This window comes from Syzygium oleosum, unplaced genomic scaffold (assembly GCF_021117445.2).
Source record: "Syzygium oleosum isolate NSW1041296 unplaced genomic scaffold, Sole_v2.1 Sole_v2.17, whole genome shotgun sequence".
Classification (NCBI taxonomy): Eukaryota; Viridiplantae; Streptophyta; class Magnoliopsida; order Myrtales; family Myrtaceae; genus Syzygium; species Syzygium oleosum.
The window spans coordinates 2,200,321-2,227,701 of NW_026607501.1; the positions used below are offsets into that span (position 1 = coordinate 2,200,321).

The window sequence follows — 27,381 nt, forward strand, 5'->3', positions numbered from 1 at the left end:
CTTTACAACAACTAGTGGAAATAACGAGGGAGAAATGCCTTCATCGAGCAAATCCATGGTCAATCTTTCATTTATGTCGCGCATTATCTTGATGGGGTATTTGCATATCCCCATGAATACTTGGCGAATGATTCTAACTGTCTTGGACCACTTACTTCATTCACGGCAACGACGTCACAAATTTCTCTCTTCTCGTCTTGGCTAAGCTCAAGTGCCACTGATCTAATATTGTCTTCAAGGTTCTCAACTTTCTGGTCCCTATATCATCGCAACTGAAAGCTTGTTATAAACATTGCAAAATCAACAACTGCCTGATTGACATACCTCTCCTCATTTTCCGTAAATCGACGGGTAGTGGCATAGTAACACTAAATCTACTATTATGTGACTCAATGTTTGCCCGAAATTGTTACCTAGTATCGGGATAACGTCATCCCCGTGATGAAGAAGCCACGCTTGGGCCAGTTGAGGAGCTGTGCAACCATGCTTTGCAGCGAGGTCAACAAATTTTCGATATATAACTTTGTTCTTCTCTAAGTTCTCTCCAGTGAATCTTGGATGCATAGCCTATCACATAACAATAGAGAATTAACATTGAAACATATCTACCACTGATATATCACCAAGAAATTCGAAAATTTTGTTTTCAAGGCAATAAACTGTCGTCCCCATAATCACACTCTCTCTGTATGCTCTGATTTTATCCTCTTGCAAATTAAGAGGTTGATTAGAGAAAGACTTAGTAGTTGTTTGAATGTGAAGGGAAAAGTGTCCTTCGGTAGGCACTAGAAGTTGTGCTGTAAATGGGGACTTCTAGTTTGGGTCTCTTAGTTACTGTCTGTTGAGCTTGTAGCAGGATCGCTCACCCTGCTTTCTGTTGTTGATGCTAATAAATTCTGAATACCAACGAAAAGTAATTTACAAAGTTTGGATGGTCACATCATCTTGATTCTCCTGCCAATGGACTAATGATCGATATCACCAGAATAAATTGGTATAAATCATCTTGATAAGCAATGCAGAAGCATGGTATAGCAAAGAACTAGCCTACAAACTAGGGAAAGTACTCCACAATTGATAACATCAGGTATTTTTCCTGACCTGTTCATTTGGTGACGAACATGCTTAGCATTAGAATGATCAAGTTGGGTTGTTTGAAAGAACAGTTCGGGACTATTTGCCAAAGCACTTCAATAAACATTTTCAGCAAAAGGAACATTTTTCTTGGTCTTTATTTGTTGCTCTTTATAAGATGGAACCATTTCGAGTGTAGCAGATGTTAACAAATGTCCAGAGACAGATTAATGGGCATCTCTAAGCAACATTCTCCTTGCACCGAATATTTATCTGTCTATGTGTGAGAAGCTATTCGGATCAACAAGGTATGACCATGTCGTGCTCCATTAGTTGACCCTCACTGTTGCAAATATTAGGTCAGAATAAAGCACAGGCAAAGCATCTCCACCTTAAAACAGAACACCTTTGCTTGTTGAATCCCAACATTCAGGCATACACTACAGTTTCTTCCACAAGAAGCTCGAAGACTACATCAATTATTCTCATGATTTTTAAGGCTCCTTATGATAAGACCGAAATACGGATATCACGGCCACCCATCTCACACTTACACTACAATATTCTCCCCGCTACAAATAGCAGAAATAACAAGGGAGTAACGCCTCCATCGAGCAAACCCATGGTCAATCTTTTATCCATACCGCACATTATCTTGCTGGGGTATTTGCATATCTCCATGTATACTTGGCAGCTATTTCCATCTCTCTTTCACCACTTACTTTAGTCGTGGCCATGACATCAGAGATTTCTCTCATCTCGTCTTCGCTAAGCTTAATTGCCACTGATCCAACATTGTCTTCAAGGTTCTCGGCTTTTCTGGTCCCTATATATCATCACAACTGAAAGTTAAAATTTTGTGATAAACATGTAAAAAACAAGAACTGCCTGATTTGATATACCTCTCCTATTTTTGCAAAAATCAACGGCTAATGCCATAGTACTATGTGACCCGATGTTTGCCCGAAATTGTTACCTGGTATTGGGATAACGTCATCCCCCTGATGAAGAAGCCACGCTAGGGCGAGTTGAGGAGCAGTGCAACCATGCTTTGCAGCAAGGTCAACCACTTTTCGATATATAACTTTGTTCTTCTCTAAGTTCTCCCCGGTGAATCTCGGGTGCCTAGCCTATCACATACCAATAGACATTAACATAGAAACACATCTACCACCGATATATCACCAAGAAACCCAAAAATTTTGTTTCTGAGGCAGTAAACTTCGCCTGCATAATCCCACTCTCTCTGTAAGCTCAATTTAATCCTCTTGCAAATAGGTTGATTAGAGAAAGACTTAGTTGAATGTGAAGAGAAAAGTGTCCTTAGATAGGCATAAGATGTGCTGTAATTGGGAACTTCTAGTTTGGGCCTCTTAGTTGCTGTTTGTTGAGCTTGTAGCAGGATTACTCACCCTGCTTGCTGTTCTGGATGCTAATAAAGTAAGTTTGGATGGTCACATAATTCAGATTCTCTGGCCTATAGACTAATGATAGATATAATCAAAACAAATTGCGAAAAAAACATACCAACAGGCTCTCGGCAGGCAAGCTCTCAACAACCGCCTTCCCACCAAAGAACCCATGTCCTAGAGGGCTATATGCAACTATCCCAATGCCAAGTTCTCTGAAATTGAAAGACATGTAAAAACTGCCTCATTTCCATGATATCTTGAGGGGAAACAAAAAAACATCTTGAGGATAATAGTAGACGACCTGCAAAGTGGAATTAATTCGTCCTCAATTTCACGAGTCCACAGAGAATACTCCATTTGCACCGCTGTGATTGGATGAATGGCATGAGCTCTCTTAATTGTATCGATGCTAGCTTCTGACAAACCAATGTACTTTATCTTCCCTTCCTCCACCAGCTTCTTGAGTTCTCCCATCTATCTTACCATTTACAATTGATTTAGTTAAACCAATTGTTCACATTGCAATTGTTGGAGAAAAATGATCATATGCTAGAAAGCAATGTGAAGAAACACCATGATTCGACAGTGCTTACAGTATCCTCTATCGCCACTGTGGTGTCCACCCTGTGCTGATAGTACAAGTCTATGTAATCAACCCCGAGTCTCCTAAGACTACCTTCACAGCATTCTCTTACATAATTAGGAGTACCTCTGATGACAAGTTGACCCCCCGCCATTGCTATGCCAAATTTCGTTGCTAACTGAATCTGCTCTCGCGGAAGCTCCTTCAGAGCCTGAGCCAGTAATCAATTTGGTCTCAGTAACAGGACAACCAGCAAAGAAACTAGGCAACAACACAATGCACTAATAAGAGCGATCATCTCAGTCTTAAAATGTCCGTTTCTTAAGAATGTTCACGGTCAAACTTATCACAGAGAGATTAAATCTTGATGCATTAAAGCTAACTAAAACAGGCATCACCTTTCCGATCATGATCTCACTGTGATGATCATTACCATAGACATCCGCTGTATCAAAGAAGGTGATGCCCTTCTCGAATGCTCTCTTTATGAGTAAACATCCATCTTCATGGGAAACAGGAGCATTCAGGACACCAGAGAGTCCAGCGCATCCAAAGCCTAGTCTAGAGACCTGCACACGATGAGAGGATGTCATGAATTCAGTATTCGTCTCTTCAATATCTTATCTCAAATCTGGTGAAGAACAAAAATTTCTTCACTACCCTAAGAACAAGGGTCCTGAATAGTTCCTCTTCTCCCTTGAAATGACTTGACCGTGCTAAGTGTCCATCCTCGCTTGCCCTTGCTGGAACTAAGAGCACACACAAGCCAAGCTACTAATGAGCTGCTACGAGCCTGACTCAACTCAACACGATCATTTCAAGTTTGAGGCATACAAGTATTGAATGGAATCGAGAATGTGATTGAGCATACCTAGACCCCCATAGCTGAATATGAGCTATCCTAATTAGAGTAATACATCTAACTACATAAGAAACACTTATTTCGTTGTTTTCCATTTTCATGATACTTTCAAAGCTCACTTAGCTCAACTCCCAGCTTAGCTTGCGGTCTCATGTAAAATTCTTACTTTTGGACAGTCGCTTCAAGGTCACGCTTATCACCGAACACTTATCAAGTCGAGCTCGAGTAGTAAACTGGGATGACTCGACTTTGGTCATACCCTTAATCAACAACCCAGATCACACTCATCAACTAATGCAAGGAGCCAAGGACTTTGGGCACTTTGGTGCACTCTAAAGTTCCTAGACAGTCTCTTGGTCAAATGTCACCAAAATCAGGCACAATCTGTAGGGTTTGAAACGAAAACTACTAATCTCGAAAACATGAAGACACGAACTCGATGATCACTTGAATTGAGACGGCTCACAAAGACAAAAGGAAGCAAGATTGCTACCTCCAATCCCTGACTGCCCAGTTTCACCCTGGGAATCTGAATTCGCTGCTTCTCCTCCATTTTCTCTTCTTTATGTTTATCTCTCTTTCTCTAACGAAGATGGATTGAGGATGAAGAGGTAGAGGACAGATTTTGAGTTCTGCAAAACCAATGTCTTTGACGGTGACAGTGGCATCTTTATCTTTACCTTTCTTTTTTGTCGTGATAGGAAAATTCTGCTTGGCTTGTACGGTGAATAAGTTGAATAATAGCATACCTAACGATAATGGACTGCAGATTCAATTGCTTTTTTCCATAGTCCTGCTCACTGCTTTAGGAACGAAAAACTGGACTTGCGGGATCCCCTTCGATGCAATTGATTGTGATCATTATATATAGATAAAAGAAGAGATTGACAGAATGGTCTGAGAGCCAAATTTGTCCAATGTCTCACCTTTCCAACATAACCGTATATTTATTTTGGGACGGTAGTAATGAAATGGATGCGGGTTAGCGTGTGAATTCTTATTTTACCTATGCATAAAATGTTTTTCCATTTGATCTCCCGGTTCACCATACCTACTAGAAACATGCTCCATACAGTCCGACACGACAAGAGTTCGCTAGCGGTGATCGGTAATTTTTCATTTTCTAATTCAAGCAAGAATCAAATAATTAACTGCTTAAACATATCACACCTCATTTACACGATTAATGATCATGACACAGTGAAGCTCTTGTCTAGACCTGAATCTATTGGACCAAATTCATCATGAACTACAATTTTTTGAACGACGCGAGTGCTAAAAACCCAATCTCCAAATTCGTAGCAGATGAGCAACATCGGGATGATGGATTCAACGTAGCAACTTCTAGCACTAAGATGGCAAACTTCTATAGAAAACATCATCAAATCCCTCGTGCCAATAGAAGCAACACTAGGACCATAGATTTGGGAAAAATGTTCAAATAAGGATATGAACAGGGCCGTTTTCATAAAAGAGGGGTTAAAATGTATTTTGTCTTAAAAAAGGACCTGTGGTGGCCAATTTAGTCTTAAGTAAGGGCTTGACCTCACTAGCCAACCAAATTTTTGACGTGCTTATTCTAGAAACATTAGGGATAATTTCGTTCGAAATTTTATGCTTTGACCCAATTTGCAAAAGCCCCAAATTGAAGCTGGGGTGACATCTAGGGCAATTTTCCTCATAATATCACTGATGTAGCTTATGTTTTGATTGTGTTTGTCGGTCTTGGCTTTGTCATCCGACTGAGGTTACCCTTTCAAATTGGAGCTCTGATCGTAACCCTAAATTGTCCAAATCCTCTAATTTCCTCCGTTTCGATCGAGGTCAATTTCCTAATTCAGTCCAAGTCATCTTTCCTTGGCCCAAGAGAAGGCGATTACGGCTTGTTGAAGCAATTTGTCAACAAGGCTTGGGCATGTGGTGGAATATACCGATGGGAGCGACAGCAGCTACGGTAAGCGCGCCCTCCTTCCACACCACCGTCGACCTCTATTTTCCATTTGTGTGAATCGAACAAACCACAAGAACCAAATAAACGCGCTCGGATTAGCTCCAAAGTTGCGAATCAAACAAAAGATTGAAGAAAATCACAAACAGGATATGAGATTCCCTTCCCCTTTCAACCGCATTAAATTACGGAAAGAAGCACAATGTTTGACATCCGGCCTTGAAAAAGTAACGTAGAGAGATACTGGCTTGTACGTTTAACGCGTAGCTTAATCATAAATGCAAATTCTAAATAAGTCGAACAGATACGACAGCAAAAACATCGTAATCGGTTCCCTGCTTACAATTCGGTGAACTTGATCCCATCACCAGCCAAAAGAAAAATGAGCATCAACTTAAGACAGCTTAAGTGGAGCATTCTTCATTGCACTTGCAGACCAACATGAGTTTGCAGTGACGGAGACGAGTTGAGGACCTCACTAGGCGATGATCTTCAAGTTGAACCCATGTGAGTATGCAGGCAAGCGAAACTGAGGACGCTGTCAAACTAAATCGAACAGATCAAATCGAAGTGCAATGATTATAATGGGTCACTCGTATCCAGTTCGGCTCGGAGAAACGAATACAACCGAGACCGACCGGATCACTCGGAAAACACAACTGCTTTGAAAGGACAATGATAAGCAACCAAGCAAAGAGAAATGGATTTGAATGCAGGAATTACACGACGATCCGCTCGCAGTTGCCTCAGGCGATGAAGGCACGAGACTTCTATTGCGCGTCCCCATGAAAAACGACGTCTTGCACGTCATCAAGGATATGCCGTGAAGCACCTTAGTTTCTTGCTAGGTCCTTAACTACACGTATCAAAACCAATTATCAATCTCAGTCCCTACAATTCATATCTGATGGGCAAATTTTGATTCTTACAATATTTCATTGGAGAATTTTGTTTATAGCATCTTTGTAAGCAATGCAGGAGCATGCTATTGTTAGTGGTCTACCCTAGGAATCAATCAAGGTTGATACTCTAATATTAGTTGTGAATTAGGTTGTGTCGGAAAATCGACCTTCACTATACTTAGGTAGTCATAATGTCTTGCTAGAGACCGCTTATGACTTGTGGGCCAAAAGGGGTTTTGAGTACACTGCTAATGTTTAGTGAACCTATAGGGTCGCACAGAAAAGCGAACTAAGTTAATATTTTTTGTGCGCCGGGATCCACTTAAAATAAGAAGTAGATTTTAATTTATTCTCCTATTCAACTTCTTTACGCGGTCGTGCGCGTTATGAGATAACGATTAAATGTACGATTGAAGGTGGACGGTTTGGCAGGCCCAAATCGCCTGGCCCACTTCTTTTAATTTCGCTGGATAATGAGGCTGTATAAATAGATAGAGAATCGTTCTCTGTCTAGGATTTTTCGACAGAGTATCGAAAATCAAAAGGCGTTGAAGAAAAGGAACTTCAAGATCTTTAGCTAGCACTTGAATCGTTGGAGACTTATGTTCGCGTGTGTGGATACCGGTAGAGGCGCAACACTTAGGGCGCTAATCCAGACATAATCAATTGTCAATTTACGTTCGATTTGCAAAAGGTACGTATCGAACTTCTGTCTCGATTTCAATATACACATGGATCCTGTCTAGGGTTCTAGGGTTTCGGTTTACAAATATATTCCGCTGCGTTTTAACAACTGTGGAACCCTACGTCGAACCCCTTAGCTATAGCAACGACCTTCCCTACAAACTAGGGGAAAATACTCCACAATTGATAACATACGAGGTACTTTTCCTGACCTGTTCGTTTGGTATCGAACATGCTTATCATTAGAATGATCAAATTGAGTTGTTTGAACAAACAGTTCGGGACTACTTGCCAAAGCACTTGAAGAAACATTTTCAGCTAGACGAGAAAATCTTTATTCGTTGCTCTCCATAAGTTAGAACCATTCGAGTGCAGATGAGCGTCTCCTAATGAATATTATCCTTCTATGCATGAGAAGCTGTTCGGACCAACAAGTTATGGTCCCTACCGTACCGAGATCAATTCGCTGAACCCCATTGTTGGACAACCGATGAAATATTAGGTCGGAAAAAAACACATGCCAAGCATCTCCACCTTAATACAGAACGCCTCTGCTTGTTGAATCCCAACATTCAGGCATACGCTGCAGTTTCTACCGCAAGAAGCTCGAAGACTACATCACTTATTCTAATGATTTTTTAGGCTCCTTATGATAAGACCAAATTACGGATATCACGACCACCCATGTCACACTTTCACTGCAATATTCTCCTCGCAACAAATAGTGGAAATAACAAGGGAGTAACGCCTCCATCGAGCAAATCCATGGTCAGTCTTTTATCCATGCCGCGCATTATCTTGCTGGGGTATTTGCATATCTCCATGTATACTTGGTAAATACTTCCATCTCTCTTTCACAACTTACTTCATTCCTGGTCACAACATCACGAATTTCTCTCATCTCGTCTTCGCTAAGCTTAATTGCCACTGATCCAATATTGTCTTCAAGGTTCTCGGCTTTTCTGGTCCCTATATATCATCGCAACTGAAAGTTAAGAGTTTGTGATAAACATAGGAAAAACAACAGCTGCCTGATTTGGCATACCTCTCCTAGTTTTGCAAAAATCCACGCCTAATGCCATAGTACCACGTGACCCATGTATGCCCGAAATTGTTACCTGGTATTGGGATAACATCATTCTCCTGATGAAGAAGCCACGCCAGGGCGAGTTGAGGTGCAGTGCAACCATGCTTTGCAGCGAGATCAACCACTTTTCGATATATAACTTTGTTCTTCTCTAAGTTCTCCCCGGTGAATCTTGGATGCATAGCCCATCACATAACAATAGACATTAACATAGAAACACATCTAGCACCGATATATCACCAAAAAACCCAAAAAATTTGTTTCTGAGGCAGTAAACTTCGCCTGCATAATCCCACTCTCTCTGTAAGCTCGATTTAATCCTCTTGCAAATAAATTGATTAGAGAAAGACTTAGTTGAATGTGAAGAGAAAAGTGTCCTTAGATAGGCATAAGATGTGCTGTAGCAGGGAACTTCTAGTTTGGGCCTCTTAGTTGCTGTTTGTTGAGCTTGTAGCAGGATTACTCACCCTGCTTGCTGTTCTGGATGCTAATAAAGTAAGTTTGGATGGTTGCATAATTCAGATTCTCTGGCCTATAGACTAATGATAGATATAATCAAAACAAATTGCGAAAAAAACATACCAACAGGCTCTCGGCAGGCAAGCTCTCAACAGCCGCCTTCCCACCAAAGAACCCATGTCCTAGAGGGCTATATGCAACTATCCCAATGCCAAGTTCTCTGAAATTGAAAGACGTGTAAGAACTGCCTCGTTTCCTTGATATCTTGAGGGGAAATAAAAAAACATTTTGAGGATAATAGGAGTAGACCTGCAGAGTGGAATTAATTCGTCCTCAATTTCGCGAGTCCACAGAGAATACTCCATTTGCACCGCTGTGATTGGATGAATGGTATGAGCTCTCTTTATTGTATCGATGCTTGCTTCTGACAAACCAATGTACTTTATCTTCCCTTCTTCCACCAGCTTCTTGAGTTCTCCCATCTATCTTACCAATTGTAATTGATTTAGTTAAACCAATTGGTCACATTGCAATTGTTGGAGAAAAATGATCATATGCTAGAAAGCAATGTGAAGAAACGCCATGATCCGACAGTGCTTACAGTATCCTCTATCGCCACTGTGGTGTCCACCCTGTGCTGATAGTACAAGTCTATGTAATCAACCCCGAGTCTCCTCAGACTACCTTCACAGCATTCTCTTACATAATTAGGAGTACCTCTGATGGCAAATTGACCCGCCGCCATCCTTGCTATGCCAAATTTCATCGCTAACTGAATCTGCTCTCGCGGAAGCTCCTTCAGAGCCTGAGTCGGTAATCAATTTGGTCTCAGTAACAGGACAACCAGCAAAGAAACTAGGCAACAACACAATGCACTAATAAGAGCTATCATCTCAGTCTTAAAATGTCCGTTTCTTAATAATGTTCAGGGTCAAACTAATCACAGAGAGATTAGATCTTGATGCATTAAAGCTAAATGAAACAGGCATCACCTTTCCGATCATGATCTCACTGTGATGATCATTACTATAGACATCCGCTGTATCGAAGAAGGTGATACCCTTCTCAAATGCTCTCTTTATGAGTAAACATCCAGCTTTATGGGAAACAGGAGCATTCAGGACACCAGAGAGTCTAGAGACCTGCACACGATGAGAGGATGTCATGAATTCAGTATTCGTCTCTTCAATATCTTATCTCAAATCTGGTGAAGAACAAAAATTTCTTCACTACCCTAAGAACAAGGGTCCTGAATAAATAGTTCCTCTACTTCTCCCTTGAAATGACTTGACCGTGCTAAGTGTCCATCCTCGCTTGCCCTTGCTTGAACTAAGAGCACACACAGGCCAAGCTACTCTTGAGCTGCTAAGAGCCTGACTCGACTCAACGCGATCCTTTCGAGTTTTGAGGCATACAGCTACTGAGTGGAATCGAGAATGTGATGGAGAAAACTTAGACCCGCATAGCTGAATATAAGATATCCTAATTAGAGTAATACATCTAAATACATAAGAAACACATATTACGATGTTTTCCAATTTGATGATACTTTCAAAGCTCACTTAGCTCAACTTCCAGCTTAGCTTGCGGTCTCACGTAAAATTCTTACTTTTGGACAGTCGCTTCGAGCACACGCTTAAAGCTTGGTCGAGCTCTAGTAGTAAACTGGGATGACTCGACTTTGGTCACACCCTTTTTAATCAAAAACCCAGATCACACTTGTCAACTAATGCAAGGAGCCAAGGACTTTGAGCACTATGGTTCACTCTAGAAGTCTCTAGACAGTCTCATGATCAAATGTCACAAAAATCAGGCACAATCTGTATGGTTTGAAACGAAAACTACTAATCTTGAAAACATGAAGACAAGAACTCAAACGATCACTTGAATAGAGACGGCTCGCAAAGACAAAAGGAAGCAAGATTGTTACCTCCAATCCCCGACTGCCCAGTTTCACCCGGGGAATCTGAATTCGCTGCTTCTCCTCCATTTTCTCTTATTTATTTCTGTTTCTCTCTCTAACGAAGATGGGTTGATTGAGGATGAAGTGGTAAAGGACAGATTTTGAGTTCTGCCATAACCACAATGGACTTGGCTTGTACAGAGAATAAGTTGTTTAATAGGTGGGTCGTCGTCTTGAATCGTGTACATAACGACAATGGACTCAACTGCTTCTTCCAGAGTTCTGCCTACTGCTTAGGAATGAAAAACGGAGTTGCGGGATCCCCTTCGATTCGATTGATTGTAATCTTTATACGTAAATAAGAGAAGCGATTGACAGGAAGGTCTAGGAGCCAAATTCCTCCAATGTCGCACCTTTCCAACATAAGTCGTATATATCAGGAACTAACTTGAACATGTATCAAAAGTCTAAGGACCACATTGAATAAATTAAAAGTTCATGAACAACGGCCCAAGTTGAAGGATTATTTGTGTCATTATTCCTATTTCTTAGGGTCGGTAGTAATGAAAATGGATGCAAGTTAGGGTGTGAATTCTTATTTTACCTCTGCAAAAAGTGAATTTATATTTGATCTCCCGGTTCGCCATACCTACTAGAAATGTGCTCCATATAGTCCGATGCAACAAGAGTTTGTTAGTGGTTGTCGGTAATTTTTCATCTTCTAATTCGATAGGTATCAAATAATTAACTGCTTAAATATATATATGACACATCATTTACACGACCATGGACCGTGACACGGTGAAAGTTCTTGTCTAGACCCAACTCTATTGGACCGAATCCATCATGACCCTCAATTTTGTGAATCGTGGGAGTGCTAAAAACCCAATCTCCAAATTAGTTGCGCATGAGCAACACCAGGATGATGGATTCTACATAGCAACTTGTAGCACTAAGATAGGCGAACTTCCATAGGAAATCATCCTCAATTCCCTCGTAATCAGTTCCCTCGTGCCAATAGAAGCAACGCTAAGATAATAGATTTGGAGAAAATTTTCAAATAAGGGTATGAAATGGGGCCATTTTCTTAATGGGTTAAAATGGACTTTGTATTAAAATAGAATTTGTAATGACCAACTTAATCTTAAGTAAGGGCCCGATCTCACCGGCCAACCAAATTTTCGCTGGGCAGCTTATACGTGTTAGGGAAACCACTTGTGATGTTTTGAAGATGACAAAATAATTAAAGGCTACTAATGAGTTTAATGGTTGAGTAACCCGGTGATGCACAAGTTGTTATGCAAATGATATGCTAATAGGGTGAACAAGGCATTGGGTGTAGAAGTGTCTGCAAGCTAGAGTTACCTAAGTAGAAGATAAATAAGCCTATAACGGGCAGTTCAATAAAGCTTTGAAGTACCAAGGACAAGTGAAAAGCGAGTAGAACCACGATTGCTAATATACTTGGATATCACCAAACAACTAGAGTTTGATATCATCAAACTCATCATTAGACTCACCATCAGACTCGAAGTTACAAGCAGATATCATCAATGCATCTGATTATTTTAGACTCTATCTACTGTTGATTTTGAATATTGCAACTGAAGCTTAAAGCCAGTTATAACGCGGATATCAGCTCCGTACTTCGTGGACATCATTGATGTATGTCATGGATATCATTAAAGTAATATGAGGATATCAGCAAAGCTTGCCCGTGAATATTGTCAAGCCATTTGGTATCTTCAGACTCTATGCGAAGTCCATTTAGACTCGGAAAATATTCAGACTCTAACATTATAAGCTGAGAATCATCAAGTTATAGAGTCTACTTAAGGCAAAATATATTTAGACTTTATACTGAAGATAAACTTCAGACTCTGAAAACTATTTATGATCCTAGTCAAACGAAAATCCAATACTTATAACACCTAGTAATCTGGCTTGGATTTCCTTCTTAAAATAATGTGATTGACTCTTATTCTCAAAGATTGTTTTGCAATGGTTTAATATGCAAAGCATCTTGATTAATTGCCAATCAATCTCGAGACAAGTAACTTTCCTAAATCGAAGAGCTCTACTTATGGAAACTTGAGACTTTGGTTGTATGGGCGACCAGGATCAACGGAGATTCAGGTTTTGTCCCTCAACGATTACTCAATCTTCTTCATACAATTCTGTCCAACGGGTAGATTGGAAATGGAGGAATATAAAAAGAGACCAACATGCCGAAGAGAAAAGAGAGGTCCATAATAAAAAATTCCAAAGTTTGAGACTACTTCAATATTTGTGTTTCGTGAGCTTAAAATTGTAATCATTTGAGAGGTGTAAACAATGTCATATGTGTGTGCTTAGGTGTGAAATAGTGGAATCTTATCGTCTTGGGTATAAACTGCACCAGCTTTGGGTAGAAGCGCTTCAATACAAGTGACACAACTTAACCGTAATCTCTCATAGATTATCTAATGAAATCCAGCCAGTAGACTGTCAGCATAGTAGAGTAAATATATGGATTTGCTATAAGTCAACCACTATAAATTTTGTGTGCAATTTCCTCTATCTCTAAACTCTTGTTGATTATTGCACATTAGTAAGTTACATCGCATATATGTTAATGTTCAAACTCTGGTCTAAATGAACATCATCATATCACTTAGATCATTTCAGACTCGGATTTCACTTGAGTCTGATAATATTCAACTTGACTAGGGGTAATTTTGTTCGAAATCTTGTACTTTGACCTAATTTGAAGAAGCTCCAAATTGAAGCTAGGGTTGTTTGACTGTTCTTCTGAGGGCAGTTTTCCTCCTAATATTGCTGGATGTAACTTCTCGTTTTGATCGTGTCTGCCGTTCTTGGCTCCATGATCCGACCGACGTTAGTTTCCCAAACTGGAGCTCTGATTGAAACCCTAAATTTCCCAAATCCTCTAATTTCCTCCGTTTCGATCGAGATCAACTTCCTAAATTAGTGCAAGTGCTCTTTCCTTCGTCCAAGAGAAGGCGATTACAGTTGAAGCAACTTGTCAACAAGGCGTGGGCATATCGAGAAATACCATACCGATCGCAAGAACTTGTAAATGTGCCCTCCTTCCACACCTTCACTGTCAACCTCCATTTTCCATTCGAGTGAAACGAACAAACCACAAGAATCAAATAAACACGCTCGGATTAGCTCGGGCGTAGCGAATCAAAGAATAGATTGAAGAAAGTCACAAACAAGCAATGAGAATCGCTCCCCCATTCGATCGCTCAATAACCGTAAATAGGATTAAATTACGGAAACAAGCACATTTTTTTAAAATCCTGCCTTGAAATATTGAAGTTGAGAGATACAGGCTTCTACGCTTAACGCTTAGATAATTATAAGTACAAATTCTACATAAGTCGAACAGACACGACAGCAAAAACATCTAAATCTGTTTCCCTGCTTACAATTCGGTGAACTTGACCCCATCACTAGCCAAAAGAAAAATGAGCATCAACTCAAAGACAGCTTGAGGGGAGCATTCTTCATTGCACTTGCAGACCAACATGAGTTTGCAGTGACGGAAACAAGAAGTTGAGGACCTCACTAGGCAATGATTTTCAAGTTGAACCCATGTGAGTATGCAGGCAAGCGAAACCAAGGACGCTGTCGAACTAAATCGAACAGATCAAATCGAAGTGCAAGGATGAAAATGGGTCGCTCGTATCCAGTTCGGCTCGGAGAAACGAATACGACCGAGACCGACCGGATCACTCGGAAACACAACTGCTTTGAAAGGCACAATAATAAGCAACCAAGCAAAGATCGATCGAGAAATGGATTTGAATGCAGGAATTACACGACAATCCGCTCGTAGTGGCCTTCGGCTATGAAGGCATGAGACTTCTATTGCGCGTCCCCATGAAAAATGACGTCTTGCGCATCATCAAGGATATGCCGTGAAGCACCTTAGTTTCTTGCTGGGTCCCTTAACTACACGTATCAAAACTAATTATCAATATTTCATTGGAGAATTTTGTTTATAGCATCTTTGTAAGCAATGCAGGAGCATGCTACAGCAACGAACTTGCCTCCAAACCAGGGGAAAATACTCACACAATTGATAACATATCAGGTACTTTTCCTGACCTGCTCGTTTGGTATCGAACATGCTCATCATTAGAATGATCAAATTGAGTTGTTCGAACAAACGGCTCGGGACTACTCGCCAAAGCACTTGAAGAAACATTTTCAGCTAGACGAACATTTTCTCGATCTTTATTCGTTGCTCTCCATAAGATTGATCGATTCGAGTGTAGCAAACGCTGATCAACATCCACGGAAAGATTAACGGGCGTCTCCTAGCAATATTCTCCGTGCGACGAATATTATCCTTCTATGCATGAGAAGTTGTTCGGACCAACAAGTTATGGTCCCTACTGTATTGTGCTTGATTAGCTGAACCCCATTGTTGGACAACCGATGAAATATTAGGTCGGGAAAAAACAACGGCCAAGCTTCTCCACCTTAAAACAGAACACCTCTGCTTGTTGAATTCAACATTCAGGCATACACTACAGTTTCTATCACAAGAAGCTCGAAGACTACATCACTTATTCTCATGATCTTTAAGGCTCCTTAGGATAAGACTGAAACACGGATATCACGACCTCCCATCTCACACTTTCACTACGACATTTTCCTCGCAACAAATAGCGGAGATAACAAGGGAGAAATGCCTCCATCGAGCAAATCCATGGTCAATCTTTTATCCATGTCGCGCATTATCTTGCTGGGGTATTTGCATATCTCCATGAATACTTGGCGAGTAATTCGAACTCTCTTTCCCCACTTACTTCATTCATGGTCACGACATCACGAATTTCTTTCATCTCGTCTTCGCTAAGCTTAATTGCCACTGATCCAATATTGTCTTCAAGGTTCTCAACTTTTCTGGTCCCTATATATCATCGTAACTGTAAGTTCAAAGTTTGTGATAAACATGGGAAAAACAACGACTGCCTGATTTGACATACCTCTCCTAGTTTTGCAAAAATCAACAGCTAATGCCATAGTACTATGTGACCCAATGTTTACCAGAAATTGTTACCTGGTATTGGGATAACGTCATCCCCCTGATGAAGAAGCCACGCCAGGGCGAGTTGAGGAGAAGTGCAACCATGCTTTGCGGCGAGGTCAACAACTTTTTGATATATAACTTTTTTCTTCTCTAAGTTCTCCCCGGTGAATAGCCTATCACATAACAATATACATGAGCATAGAAACACATCTACCGCTGATATATCACCAAGAAACCCAAAAATTTTGTTTCTGAGGCAGTAAACTTCGCCTGCATATCCCCACTCTCTCTGTTAGCTCGATTTAATCCTCTTGCAAATAGGTTGATTAGAGAAAAACTCAGTAGTTGTTTGAATGTGAAGAGAAACGTGTCCTTAGATATGATGTTGTGCTGTAACTGGGGACTTCTAGTTTGGGTCTCTTAGTTGCTGTTTGTTGAGCTTGTAGCAGGATTGCTCACCCTGCTAGCTGTTGTTTGTGCCAACAACTTAAGTTTGGATGGTCACATAATCCGGATTCTCTTTCCAATAGACTAATGATCGAAATCGTCAAAATAAATAGCAAAAAACATACCAACAGGCTCTCGGCGGGCAAGCTCTCAATGACTGCCTTTCCACCAAAGAACCCATGACCTAGAGGGCTATATACAACTATCCCGATGCCAAGTTCTCTGAAATTGAAAAGACACGTAAAAACTGCGTCATTTCCTTGATATATTGGGGGGACAAAAACAAACATCTTGAGGATAATAGGAGTAGACCTGCAAAGTGGAATTAATTCATCCTTAATTTCGCGAGTCCACAGAGAATACTCCATTTGCACAGCTGTGATTGGATGAATGGCATGAGCTCTCTTTATCGTATCGATGCTAGCTTCTGACAAACCAATGTATTTTATCTTCCCTTCCTCCACCAGCTTCTTGAGTTCTCCCACCTATATTACCAATTGGGATTGATTTAATTAAATCAATTGTTTAGATTGCAATTATTGGAGAAATATGATCATCTGCTAGAAAGCAATGTGAAGAAACACCATTATTCGACAATGTTTACAGTATCCTCTATCGCCACTGTGGTATCCACCCTGTGCTGATAGTACAAGTCTATGTAATCAACACCTAGTCTCTTAAGACTACCTTCGCAGCATTCTCTTACATACTCAGGAGTACCTCTGATGGCAACTTGACCCTCCTCCACCATTCCAACGCCGAATTTCATCGCTAACTGAATCTGCTCTCGGGGAAGCTCCTTCAGAGCCTGAGCAAGTGATCAATTAGGTCTCAGTTATAGGACAACCAGCAAAAAAAACTAGGCAACAACAAAATACACCAATAAGAGGTATCGTCTGAGTCTCAAGATGTCCATCTCATAACACTGTTCAAGGTTAAAAATTATCACAGAGAGATTAAAATCTCAATGCATTGAAGCTAATTAAAACAGGAATCACCTTTCCAATCATGATCTCATTGTCATGATCATGACCATAGACATCCGCTGTATCGAAGAAAGTGATGCCCTTCTCGAATACTCTCTTTATGAGTAAACATCCAGCTTCATGGGAAACAGGAGCATTCCAGATACCAGAGAGTCCCCCGCATCCAAAGCCTAGTCTAGAGACCTGCACAAGATGGGAGGATGGCATGAATTCAGCATTCTTCTCTTCATGTTATTTGAATGTCTTATCTCAAATCTGGAGATGAAAAAAAATTTCTACACTATTCTAAGAACGAGGGTACTGAACAAAATGTTCCTCTACTTCTCCTTTGAAATGACTTGACCGTGTTTTGTGTCCATCCTTGCTTGCCCTTACCGGAATCAAGAGCGCACATAAGCCAAGCTCATCTTGAGCTTGCTACGAGCCTGACTCAAACTCGACTTAATACTTTCAAGCTCGGGGCATTCGAGTACTGAATGGAATCGAGAATGTGATTAAGCATTCTTAGACTCAAATAACTGAATTACGATATCCTAAGTAGAGTAATACATCTAAATACATAAGAAACACTTGTTACATTGTTTTCCAATTACATTATACTAACATAACTCACTTAGCTCAACTTCCAGCTTAGCTTTACTTTTGGATAGTCGGATTCAAGCTCAAGCTTATTACTGTACACTTAATCGAGGCGAGCTTGAGCTAAGATCAAGCTCGGTCGAGCTCGAGTAGTAAATTGAGATAGACTGGACTTTGATCACACCCTTAATCAAAACCACAGATCACACTTATCGAGTAATGCAGGAACCAAGGACTATGAGCACTATGGTGCCCTCTAAAGTTTCTAAACAGTCTCTGAGTGGAAACTGTCACAAAAATCAGGTATAATCTCTGAAGTTCGAAACGAAAACTAAGGAAGCAAGATCTTTACCTCCAATCCCTGACTGCCCAACTTCACTCTGGGAATCTGAATTCGCTGCTTCTCCTCCATTTTCTCTTTTTCACTTCTTGCTTCTTCTTCTCCAACGGAGATGGATTGTACATGAAGAGGCAGTGGACATAGACCGTGACTGTTGACTGTGACTGTGACTGACATCTTTTCTGTTTCCCTTGTTTTGGTTATAAGATGATTCTGATGGACCATTAGAAAGAATAAGTCGGACAAGACTTGAGTTGGCATCTTGAACTTATTTACCTAACGATAATGGAGTGCTGACCCATTTGCTTTTTTTATATTGACGCTAACTGATTAGAAATGCAAAATCGGAGTTGCAGTGTCCCTGTCAATGTGATTGATTAACCAATATATGTAACCAGTGGACCAAATTTCGGAGATATTTTCAGAGATAAAAAGAAAGTAGAAATTGACGGAAAGATCTAAGAGCCAAATTCAGCATAAACCGTATTATTTCAAAGAGGTCGTATTTCTCCAAGTTGGTGGTAATAGAATGGTAGCAGGTTCGGGTGTGAAATTTTTTTTGATTTTCCGTGCTTCCAAGAGTGGAGCTCTTGGCTAGCCGTACCTACTAGAAACGTGCTCCAAACAATCGCAATAGTTTGTCGGTGGCTGTCGGTAATATTTCATCATTTGACTCGAGCAAGAAGCAAATAAATTGACTGCTTGAACAAATCACACCTCAATTAGCCATGACACAGTGAAAATTCTGGTATTGACCCGCATCTATTGGGCCGAATTTATCACAACCCTCAATTTTGTGAATCCTGCGTGTGATTCCAACCCAATCTCCAAATTCGTTGCGGATGAGCAACACAAGGATGATGGATTAGCAACTACTAGCACTAAGATGGTGAACTCCCAAATTTATCGCCTAATAACAAACTATAAGAACTCCAAAAATGGAAAATAAACACAATCTGAGTGAAACCTGTTCAAAGTAATCTCTATCAAAAAGGCATTATCAATGTCAATTTCTCCATCTTCCGTACAGAGGAACTCCAAAAAATGAGTTAGTGAATCCTCAAAATGCTAACAAATTAGCACAATCTGTACTTTTGAACACGCATCTCTCACAGAATCAACTCTCCAAAGAATCAACATCGATTGCGGTTTCGAGAACTTTCATCTTCCACTGGTGTTAGTTTCCACTATATGATCTTCTGGCTGACAAAAGTAGTAAAGTGATGCCAAACAAATCAGTACATCAGTAAGAATGAGACCCGCCACATCAAATACAAACTTCGGTGCAAATAATCCCCATACCTGAAACCAAAGCAGCCAATGCACAAGCTATAAACACAAGTATAGTAATTGAGATGAAACATTGCATTGAATTGTGGCGTGATTGTTACCATCAAATGTCTCCTTTGTATCATAACACAGAATATGGTTACCGTCACTGTAGCAGCCATAACGAGCCCAAACATCATATAAGCCTGAGAAGAGAGAGACCTTAGATGTTTAGACAAGCTAAGCTGTTTAAGACACTCCACGAAACACAAAAAGATATACAAAACGTGTATGGCTCATTCAATTGTTCACTTACTAGAGACAATTGGACAAAGAGGTCTTTCTGAGCAAACAACTTGCGATGTAAGACAAGGAATGGAAGTCCGAAAATGGGAATAATATGTGAAAACCCAAATGTCTCAATGGTAAGAAGAATTGCTTGGCGTATGAGGACAAACTCATCAAACCTGGTAGAAAACAAGGAGAAATCAAATCACAAAATGGACCTCACAGAATGATCCCAACAGCAAAATTATAAAATACAAAAACAAATGATTGTGGATCGCCAATAAACAAAACTTCATGCTTATGGAAGTAAACAGCAGCAATTCATGACTGGGTTGTCAAAAACAATGCATCAGAACATTGAATCTCCAAGAAAATCCATGTAACCATGACTCACCCAACAAATGCAGCACCATAGCGGAGGCCATCAAAAGCACACCTGATGAAAACATCATGGGACATTAGAAATAAGAAATGATAATACCACATAGAGGTTCACACCATGACACCAATGCTAACAGAATGTGTGACAGAGAGAGGTTCTAAGTCAACCAAATTGTGAGCACACATTAAAGCAAAGTACAACATAAGAAAAACAACCACCATCACCAGCACCTAGCCTTATTCCAGTAAGTGTAAATGCTAAATAAACTCCACTGTGCCACTGGACTGTGTTTTAGACCAGCTAAACAATGCATCACTTGGCAAAAATTTTATACCTAGAGCACAAAAAACAATCTTACCAATGACCAGTACAGAAGAACATAGAGAGAGCTAAAAGGCTCCATTCTGTTACAGAAAGAGGATTGACAACTGAAGGTTTGGCAGTTCCATTGCTATCTTCTTCTATATTTTGCAACATCACTATGCAGTAGCCTGTAAAACCATATTTTCATTATCCTGAATTGTCTAATATGGAACGTCAAAACTTAAAGGAGTATATCTAAAGTGCCAAGGAATCCATGAAAAGAAAAAAGCACCTCCAACTATGGATGCTAAAGCGATCAGAGGCCCCTGCTTTCCCGACAGGATAATTACAGATGGACTCCATGCAGATAACATGCTCACTGTTTTACTAAATAAGCTTCTGTGATCAACAACTTTGCTTCTGTTAAACAGCTGGCTAAATGCTAGTAGTAACAGCTGTCCAATTCCAATGGCATATATTATCCTGGGAATAAAATTCCTTCCTTTGCTGATTTGAGCAAGGCCTAACATGTTACTTTCAGAGGCCCAGTGTACAACTATAAGAACATAACTGGCAATAGTTCCAGCAACAACAATCCGGCAAATCCTTTGAGAAGAGCCATGAGCAGTAGACTTGTACAAAAGATGGGCCAATCCAATTAGAGTAAGCATTGGCAAAAGTTGAAGAATGTAAACCAAAACAGGATGATTCAAGTCAATCCCAATTATCCATGAGGTACTAGAATGCAGAAAAGCTGAAGTGGCAGCCTGCTTGGATAGCCCAATTTCAATGGCGAATCTCAGAAGGCAAATAAGGATGAGAAAGAGACCCGCCTAGATACAGAAACACAAAAGTCAGAAGCAGAAGTCACAGATTTTTAGTTGTATGATCCCTATATAATCAAAGATTTACTAAAAGCCTCAAAGAGGAACAAAGTACCTACTTTGAAAATCATATTTCTTTTCATGATCGAATATCTGAACTTAGCAACTCCAGCCGTTGCCAAAAGAAAATTTGCCACTTTCCCTTCTTCCACTGACAAAAAGGTTTGAGCAGAGAGCAAAAGAACATTGGCAGTGTCAGTAACAGGAGTTGATGTGCTAACATGAAGTACAAGTATTTAGGGATATGAAACTTACAAATGTAGCTATTCGATAGTAAACTGCATGCACGAATCGCCACAATAAAAAAGGCAAATACTAATCCAAAGGAAATTCCAGAATTTCCTGATGGATCAAAAGAACCGTTGTGCAGCTCCTTCACCATTTTGATAGCAAGAACATGGGTGAGAAGCGATACCAGCATCATCCCCAAACCAATAACCATAAAAGTTAAATTAAACTCGGTCCATTTTGATCGAGCTAGTTCAGCAACACTCGCTAAAAATTTGAAGTAGGCATCAATTTGGCTCTTCAGGGTTGATAACTTTATATGTTTGCTATCGTATGAGAGGGCATCCATCTTTCGAGCAAAAGTAGCTTCTGCTTCAGCATACAAGTTTGCTACATGTAACATGTCATCCGAGGAAAACCCAATCAACGATGAAGCTGAATAGATATCTATGTACCTCTTTACCTACGAAATATCCACACATACAAGAAAAACAGGTAAGCTGGGAAGGATGATGTGATTGCTATTCTTTTAAGAAAACAATTATTCAAATTAATAACTTGATTAGCATCTTGTCTCGTCATGACAAAGTACTGCAGATGACAGAGACCCGATATTTTTCTCCAGTCAAAGAAAAAAGAACCATAACTCTCAAGTTAATTTTAAACTCCACGCTCATTACTCTGAGTTCTATGATAGAGCACCAGCACTAAGCAGATTGAACTATATGATGCGGCTCAACAATACGCTTACAGAAAGTTAATTACCTGCCAAGCGTTGATGCACAATACATTGACATAGTTTTGCAACCATTCTGCAGACTTCAAATCATATTCTGGATCCACCTTGAGTTCCTCCATATTCCATGTCCCACCAGCTAAAGCATAGAGTTCAGGATTAACCCGCCCAATGCTGAAAAAAGTCGATCTCGTGAGTTCAATCGAATATATTCACGGAAAACTCTCATCTTCTTTTGAGATAACTGAAACCGAATGATGTTCATTTGTCAGAAACAAGAGGATAGAAAGATTTACAGACCAGAGCACCAACGAAAAATAACTGAAAGCAGATGTAGCAAACGGATACAAATATTTCAATGGACCAACATCTTTTACTCTTCATGGCAGAAGACCTTGAGATTCTCGAGAGTATGACTAAATTAGAACCATAACATGAAACAACTTAATATATTAATATTAGGTACTAAGTATTGATAAACATATAAATTGATAAATAGATCAAATTCTATATCACTATATTAATTGTTATCTTCACAATTCAATATTCAGTTGAAATTCTACTTTTCATTCAATTTATGAATAGATATCCAATATGAATAGCTATTAATGGATAATTCATATCAATAGAAAATATCCCAGGAGTTTAAAACCCAAGAATTGTTCCAATTATACATTACACATCTCACACCAAATCTGCATGAAATTTACCAATAGAAGCTCGAACACAAATCACAATGGAGACATGTGCAACCTACATAAATTATAACACCAACTAAAATTAGACAAACTTGTCCTAAATTGCTATATATCACTATAGTGCTTTCTCCCAGAAATTACTTCCTTCGTAATAGAAACAGCGAAACAACCTCTGACCTGTCTACTAACGTTTTATAGTAAAAGAACTCTGATACAAAGATGATCAAAGGGTTAGCAGCACCAGAGAGCTTACACTGCACCTTCCAAAAGGGAAAGGAATGCCCAGCAGTGCTGAAACCGTGACTGCAAAGTCAAGCTGCAGAAAAAAATGCATTTAAGTACACGTGATGAAAGGAAAAATCTAATTCTGAGTCACTTGAAATTAAAACTTCTAAATTAGTTGGGCAAATAAGTTAGTAACCTGTTGGATGGAGCTGATGCAAAATCTTTCATCCTGAAAATTTCGAAAATAAGAGATTAAAATAGTAGAATATATGTCAGAGTTATTCGGGAAATGTCAAGTGGAACTACTCATCAGAGTTTAACTATCGGGAAAAATAAAACCAATTACAAGCTAGATACAAATAATAAAAGTAGCACATTCCTGCAAACTAATCCTCAGCTAAATTACCAGTTTTGAATCTGCGCTTTCAATGTACTTTCTTCGTAATTATGAATTTAATTTCACTCCCCATGCCCGTATTATTCTGCCTATGAAATCTTATTTTTTACCTTACGATTAAGTGCATGCGTCTTAAGAACATCACTGAGGAAGAAAATCCTTACAGGAAGACATGGAATGCTTAACCTAATCACACAAAATTTCCTAGAAGAAAAGAACGAAGAAAGCTCAAAGAGATGAAGTACCGAGGTGTATTCGCAAGATATGTCCAGTTCAGATGGTATGGCAGATAGAGGCTTCTTAAAACTCATTGCAAAAATTGAAGTTTCGACCTGCACAAAAGATCCATATTAGAAATAACAATGGAATCAAAGACCAAATAAAGTTCATTAATGATAGCAGTGACATACCTCTTCAGCACTCCCTCCCCCATGATCACCATTTAAGGTTTGCCCATGGTCACCCAGCACAAGGAGAAATGTATTTTCGTGCAAACCACCAGGTCCTGATTGGCTTTCCAGCACACTAATCACGTTCTGACAAATTTTACTATGTTAGTTGACTTTATGAGAAAACACAACAAGAAAAAGAGGTTCACAACACAGCATGGGATACTGCAGTAGAACCACATCGAAACAGCCAAACGATCTCTGAAAAAGCAGCAGCAGATCTCTAATTCAGAGAAACCAACTTAGCTCTACTCTCACATTTTCAAGCATCATAAAATACAGAACAGACAAACAACGACACTTCACTTAAAACACCTAATGCGAGCATCAATAAATTTCAAATTGCTTAGAATATGAAGTGAGGATTAGTTATCTAACAGGAAAGCCACAATCAATAACAAACACAAAATGCAAATTCATCCATCTATCAAGGAAAGTACCTCAAGAACAGTGTTATACTGTTCCAACTTCTCTATCATGGGAAGGGAATCGACCCCAAATATGTGCCCTGCATGATCCTAAACCAAGTAAAGACGATATATCAGATGCCATCTACTATTAGTGCAATAGCGTTAGCAAATTGTAGGATCGCGGACTACTTCATAGAGAAATGAAATTAAACGGTCCATATGGACACAACGTGCGTGCACCACAGAGAGAGAGAGAGAGACAGAGACAGAGACAGAGACAGAGAGAGGAATTCGTAAGGCCAAATGGACACAGATGCATTTCAAACAATCTGATGAACAAAATTTCCATAGCATGAAGACCAATTACTAGCAGCCTTCACCACAAAGAGCATCAGCGTGAGACAAGCCACTAATTCTTTCAAACTGGACACTTATTTGAAAACATCATAGTTGTACCATTTTTCAGGGTATAAGCGCTTGTGAGCTTTGATCTGATTCTCTGAAACTGGACAGCTCTATTGATCAAATCAATTGTTTGCAGTTCCATTTCTCAGATTTTTCACAACATGTGGCTCTTAGAATTTAACAAGATGCATTGGACTAGCAAATGATCGTTCAGCAGAATTGGCTGATGTCTCTACTCATTATTTATATAGCATCAATCTGTCAACCTGTCAGGAGATAACAACACCCCTTTTATGAGAATTTATCTGCCGACTGGACAACATATATGCCTCAAATTATCCATAAAGTTTTTATCAGCTTGAACATGATGCATTACAACATAAGTTGCGGAGATAAACCCACCACTCCAAGAAAATGTGCAATTAGAACATCCCAATCTTCTTGGTACAATGATGGAAGCAAGTTGTCAATGCATCCGTTATCCACCTAGAAAATGAAGGCCAACTTACCCAATTCAGAAGCTTATACATGGTGCTTAAACCATTGAGGAGAAACTATTCAGGATTTGCATGCAAAAGAAAGTAAGCACTCACCGTATGAAGATCTTTTACATTAAAAGAAGGGAAAGGATAAGATCTATTGAAATGATGAGGAAACAGCTGCACCCATGTATCATCCCCCATCATCAATACTCTCTTCCCATTTCGGACTAGCTGGAGCAGGTTGAGCATGTGTGGCAAATGAGATTGTTCATGAATAATGATTAACAAACTTAATATGGCTTATTAAGGTTTAGGCGAATGACCAAACCTGATTCATCAAGTTATCTTCAGTGATTGCAGGCGCACCAAAGCTATTGCCTACGTCGACAAAGGTTGGCAACCCACCTGTTGTCAAGCCCTGGGAATATTAAAAGAGTAACCAATTGCCATCACATATCCCACATTATGCTTTATGTGCTACAGCTCGTGCTTTAACGAAGTTAACAAGTATGACCACTGTGTCAGCATTTTTCTCTAATCAAATGACTTCACAGGGTCTCATCAAATCACTTAACAAGTACAACTGCAATATTTGTCTCGCTAAACTTCTCTCATTAAATGACTTCACAAGGTGTAAAGCCTTTCCATTAATAAATAGTTGTCATATAAGCATAACGCTATTATAAGGTCTCCATGTAAATAACTATCAGCTCTCTTTTTTTTTCTTTTTTTTGTCATGACCAACAAACAACAGATTAAAGAACTAATACACAAGAAACTCATTGAGTACTCGATGGAATTAAACGGAGCCCCGATGGAAAATAACAATTGCACTTCTACCACTGACAGAGACAAACTATATTCAACAAACAGAATTTTGAGCAACAAAAAAATATCATAATGGACACTGAAAACACCAAGCTGGTTCAAACTTGCGCGAGAACCTGAAGAATCCTGGATGGCATTTTGAAATATAATCAGAAGTGGATGCTATCACCTTCAAACGCTGCAAACTCGTAGTAGGTGGATCAGCAATTGCTTTAAAAATCTTAGCAGATGATCCTTCTTTAAATGCCAGCTTTTGCAGTACTGGTAATCTATCCATCCATGGTTTTGTTTCTATAAGGAAAAAAAAGTAAAAGTTGGTATCACAATGCCTGCATCGCAGAGAAAAGTAACTGTAAACAAATAAGAGCCCAATGGCTCATTTTGTCACCAGATCGCATACTAGACAATTAGCTCAATCAACTGCTTTTAGGCGTCATAGACTAAAAAAGCACGATATCCTATTCTCCTGTAGACGGGTAAAATTAGAAACCTTACCATTCCCCATCATCCAAAAATGAAAAAAAGGAACATATGTTGCTCATTTATTCATTTACCAAAGTAAGACAGAACAACCGCAGAAAATTTGCGATTGAAGAGCAAAAACATCCAGACACTAACCTTTAAAAAACGCACTGGGCGCCACAAAATCGAACCTGCAAGACCCAACAACAACGAAGAGTCAAATCACGAACCCAGATGCGTTTTTTTTGTCAAACAGGTGGCGCGCGCGATAACCTGATGGCATCGAGGACAATGATGACGACCCTATCGACCGCGGGCTTCGTCCAGCAACGCTCCGGACCGCCACCGCCCGTCCCGTTCGAGCCCGCCGCTCCGGAGCGAGGGGGGGAGCAAGGAGAGCCGGAGATATCGGAGCAACCGCTGTGGAAGGGGAGCTCGGTGCGGGTGAGGAGGAACCCGCGAGTGAATATGAGAACGGCGGCGACGTGGAGCGCCATCACCGCCCAGAAAACCCAGGTCACTCTCCATTTCATCGTCGAGCTTCGGTGGGACTTCGAACGAAGGGAATGCGGCGATCTTCGTCGCGGGACCGATCGAACGAAGTTGGTCAAAAACGAGACCA

At 40.0% G+C, this 27,381-nt stretch overlaps 3 protein-coding genes across 10 annotated transcripts; all 3 read right to left on the reverse strand.

Moving 5' to 3' along the window:
• Nucleotides 1-315: 315 nt before the first annotated feature.
• On the reverse strand, nt 316-18,574 carry LOC115694314 (perakine reductase-like). 5 transcript variants are annotated; one of them, XM_030621436.2, is made up of 7 exons: nt 18,326-18,574; nt 17,407-17,577; nt 17,013-17,216; nt 16,721-16,893; nt 16,534-16,630; nt 2,051-2,204; nt 1,461-1,900 (listed from the first exon to the last, which is right to left on the reverse strand). In XM_030621436.2, the coding sequence occupies exons 1-7, from the start codon at nt 18,572-18,574 to the stop codon at nt 1,725-1,727; spliced, it is 1,224 nt and encodes a 407-aa protein (XP_030477296.2). In that variant the 3' UTR covers nt 1,461-1,724. The 5 variants fall into 5 exon arrangements, with proteins under 5 accessions (XP_056175139.1, XP_056175141.1, XP_030477296.2 ...); XM_030621442.2 differs by lacking the exons at nt 16,534-16,630; nt 16,721-16,893; nt 17,013-17,216; nt 17,407-17,577; nt 18,326-18,574 and adding exons at nt 2,602-2,698; nt 2,788-2,960; nt 3,080-3,280; nt 3,468-3,638; nt 4,425-4,597; XM_056319167.1 differs by lacking the exons at nt 1,461-1,900; nt 2,051-2,204 and adding exons at nt 15,292-15,841; nt 15,992-16,171 and having other exon boundaries at nt 16,542-16,630.
• Nucleotides 7,980-11,001, reverse strand: LOC130134476 (perakine reductase-like). Its single transcript, XM_056319104.1, has 7 exons — nt 10,942-11,001; nt 10,004-10,153; nt 9,613-9,816; nt 9,321-9,493; nt 9,136-9,231; nt 8,584-8,738; nt 7,980-8,434 (listed from the first exon to the last, which is right to left on the reverse strand). Exons 1-7 carry the CDS (start codon nt 10,999-11,001, stop codon nt 8,259-8,261), a joined length of 1,014 nt encoding a protein of 337 aa, XP_056175079.1. The 3' UTR covers nt 7,980-8,258.
• LOC115694313 (GPI ethanolamine phosphate transferase 3) lies at nt 18,568-27,378 on the reverse strand. Of its 4 annotated transcripts, none has more exons than XM_056319161.1 (20): nt 27,033-27,378; nt 26,916-26,950; nt 26,467-26,588; nt 25,798-25,887; nt 25,581-25,700; nt 25,390-25,473; nt 24,613-24,690; nt 24,134-24,259; nt 23,969-24,055; nt 23,523-23,555; nt 23,362-23,417; nt 22,433-22,577; nt 21,695-22,130; nt 21,499-21,590; nt 20,848-21,388; nt 20,611-20,743; nt 20,265-20,306; nt 19,899-20,049; nt 19,616-19,788; nt 18,568-18,674 (listed from the first exon to the last, which is right to left on the reverse strand). In XM_056319161.1, exons 1-20 carry the CDS (start codon nt 27,290-27,292, stop codon nt 18,644-18,646), a joined length of 2,835 nt encoding a protein of 944 aa, XP_056175136.1. In that variant the 5' UTR covers nt 27,293-27,378; the 3' UTR covers nt 18,568-18,643. The 4 variants fall into 4 exon arrangements, with proteins under 4 accessions (XP_056175136.1, XP_030477295.1, XP_056175137.1 ...); XM_030621435.2 differs by lacking the exon at nt 18,568-18,674 and adding an exon at nt 19,271-19,615 and having other exon boundaries at nt 19,705-19,788; nt 27,033-27,377; XM_056319162.1 differs by lacking the exon at nt 18,568-18,674 and adding an exon at nt 19,271-19,615 and having other exon boundaries at nt 19,705-19,788; nt 26,467-26,626; nt 27,033-27,137.
• Between the last annotated feature and the right edge of the window lie 3 nt (nt 27,379-27,381).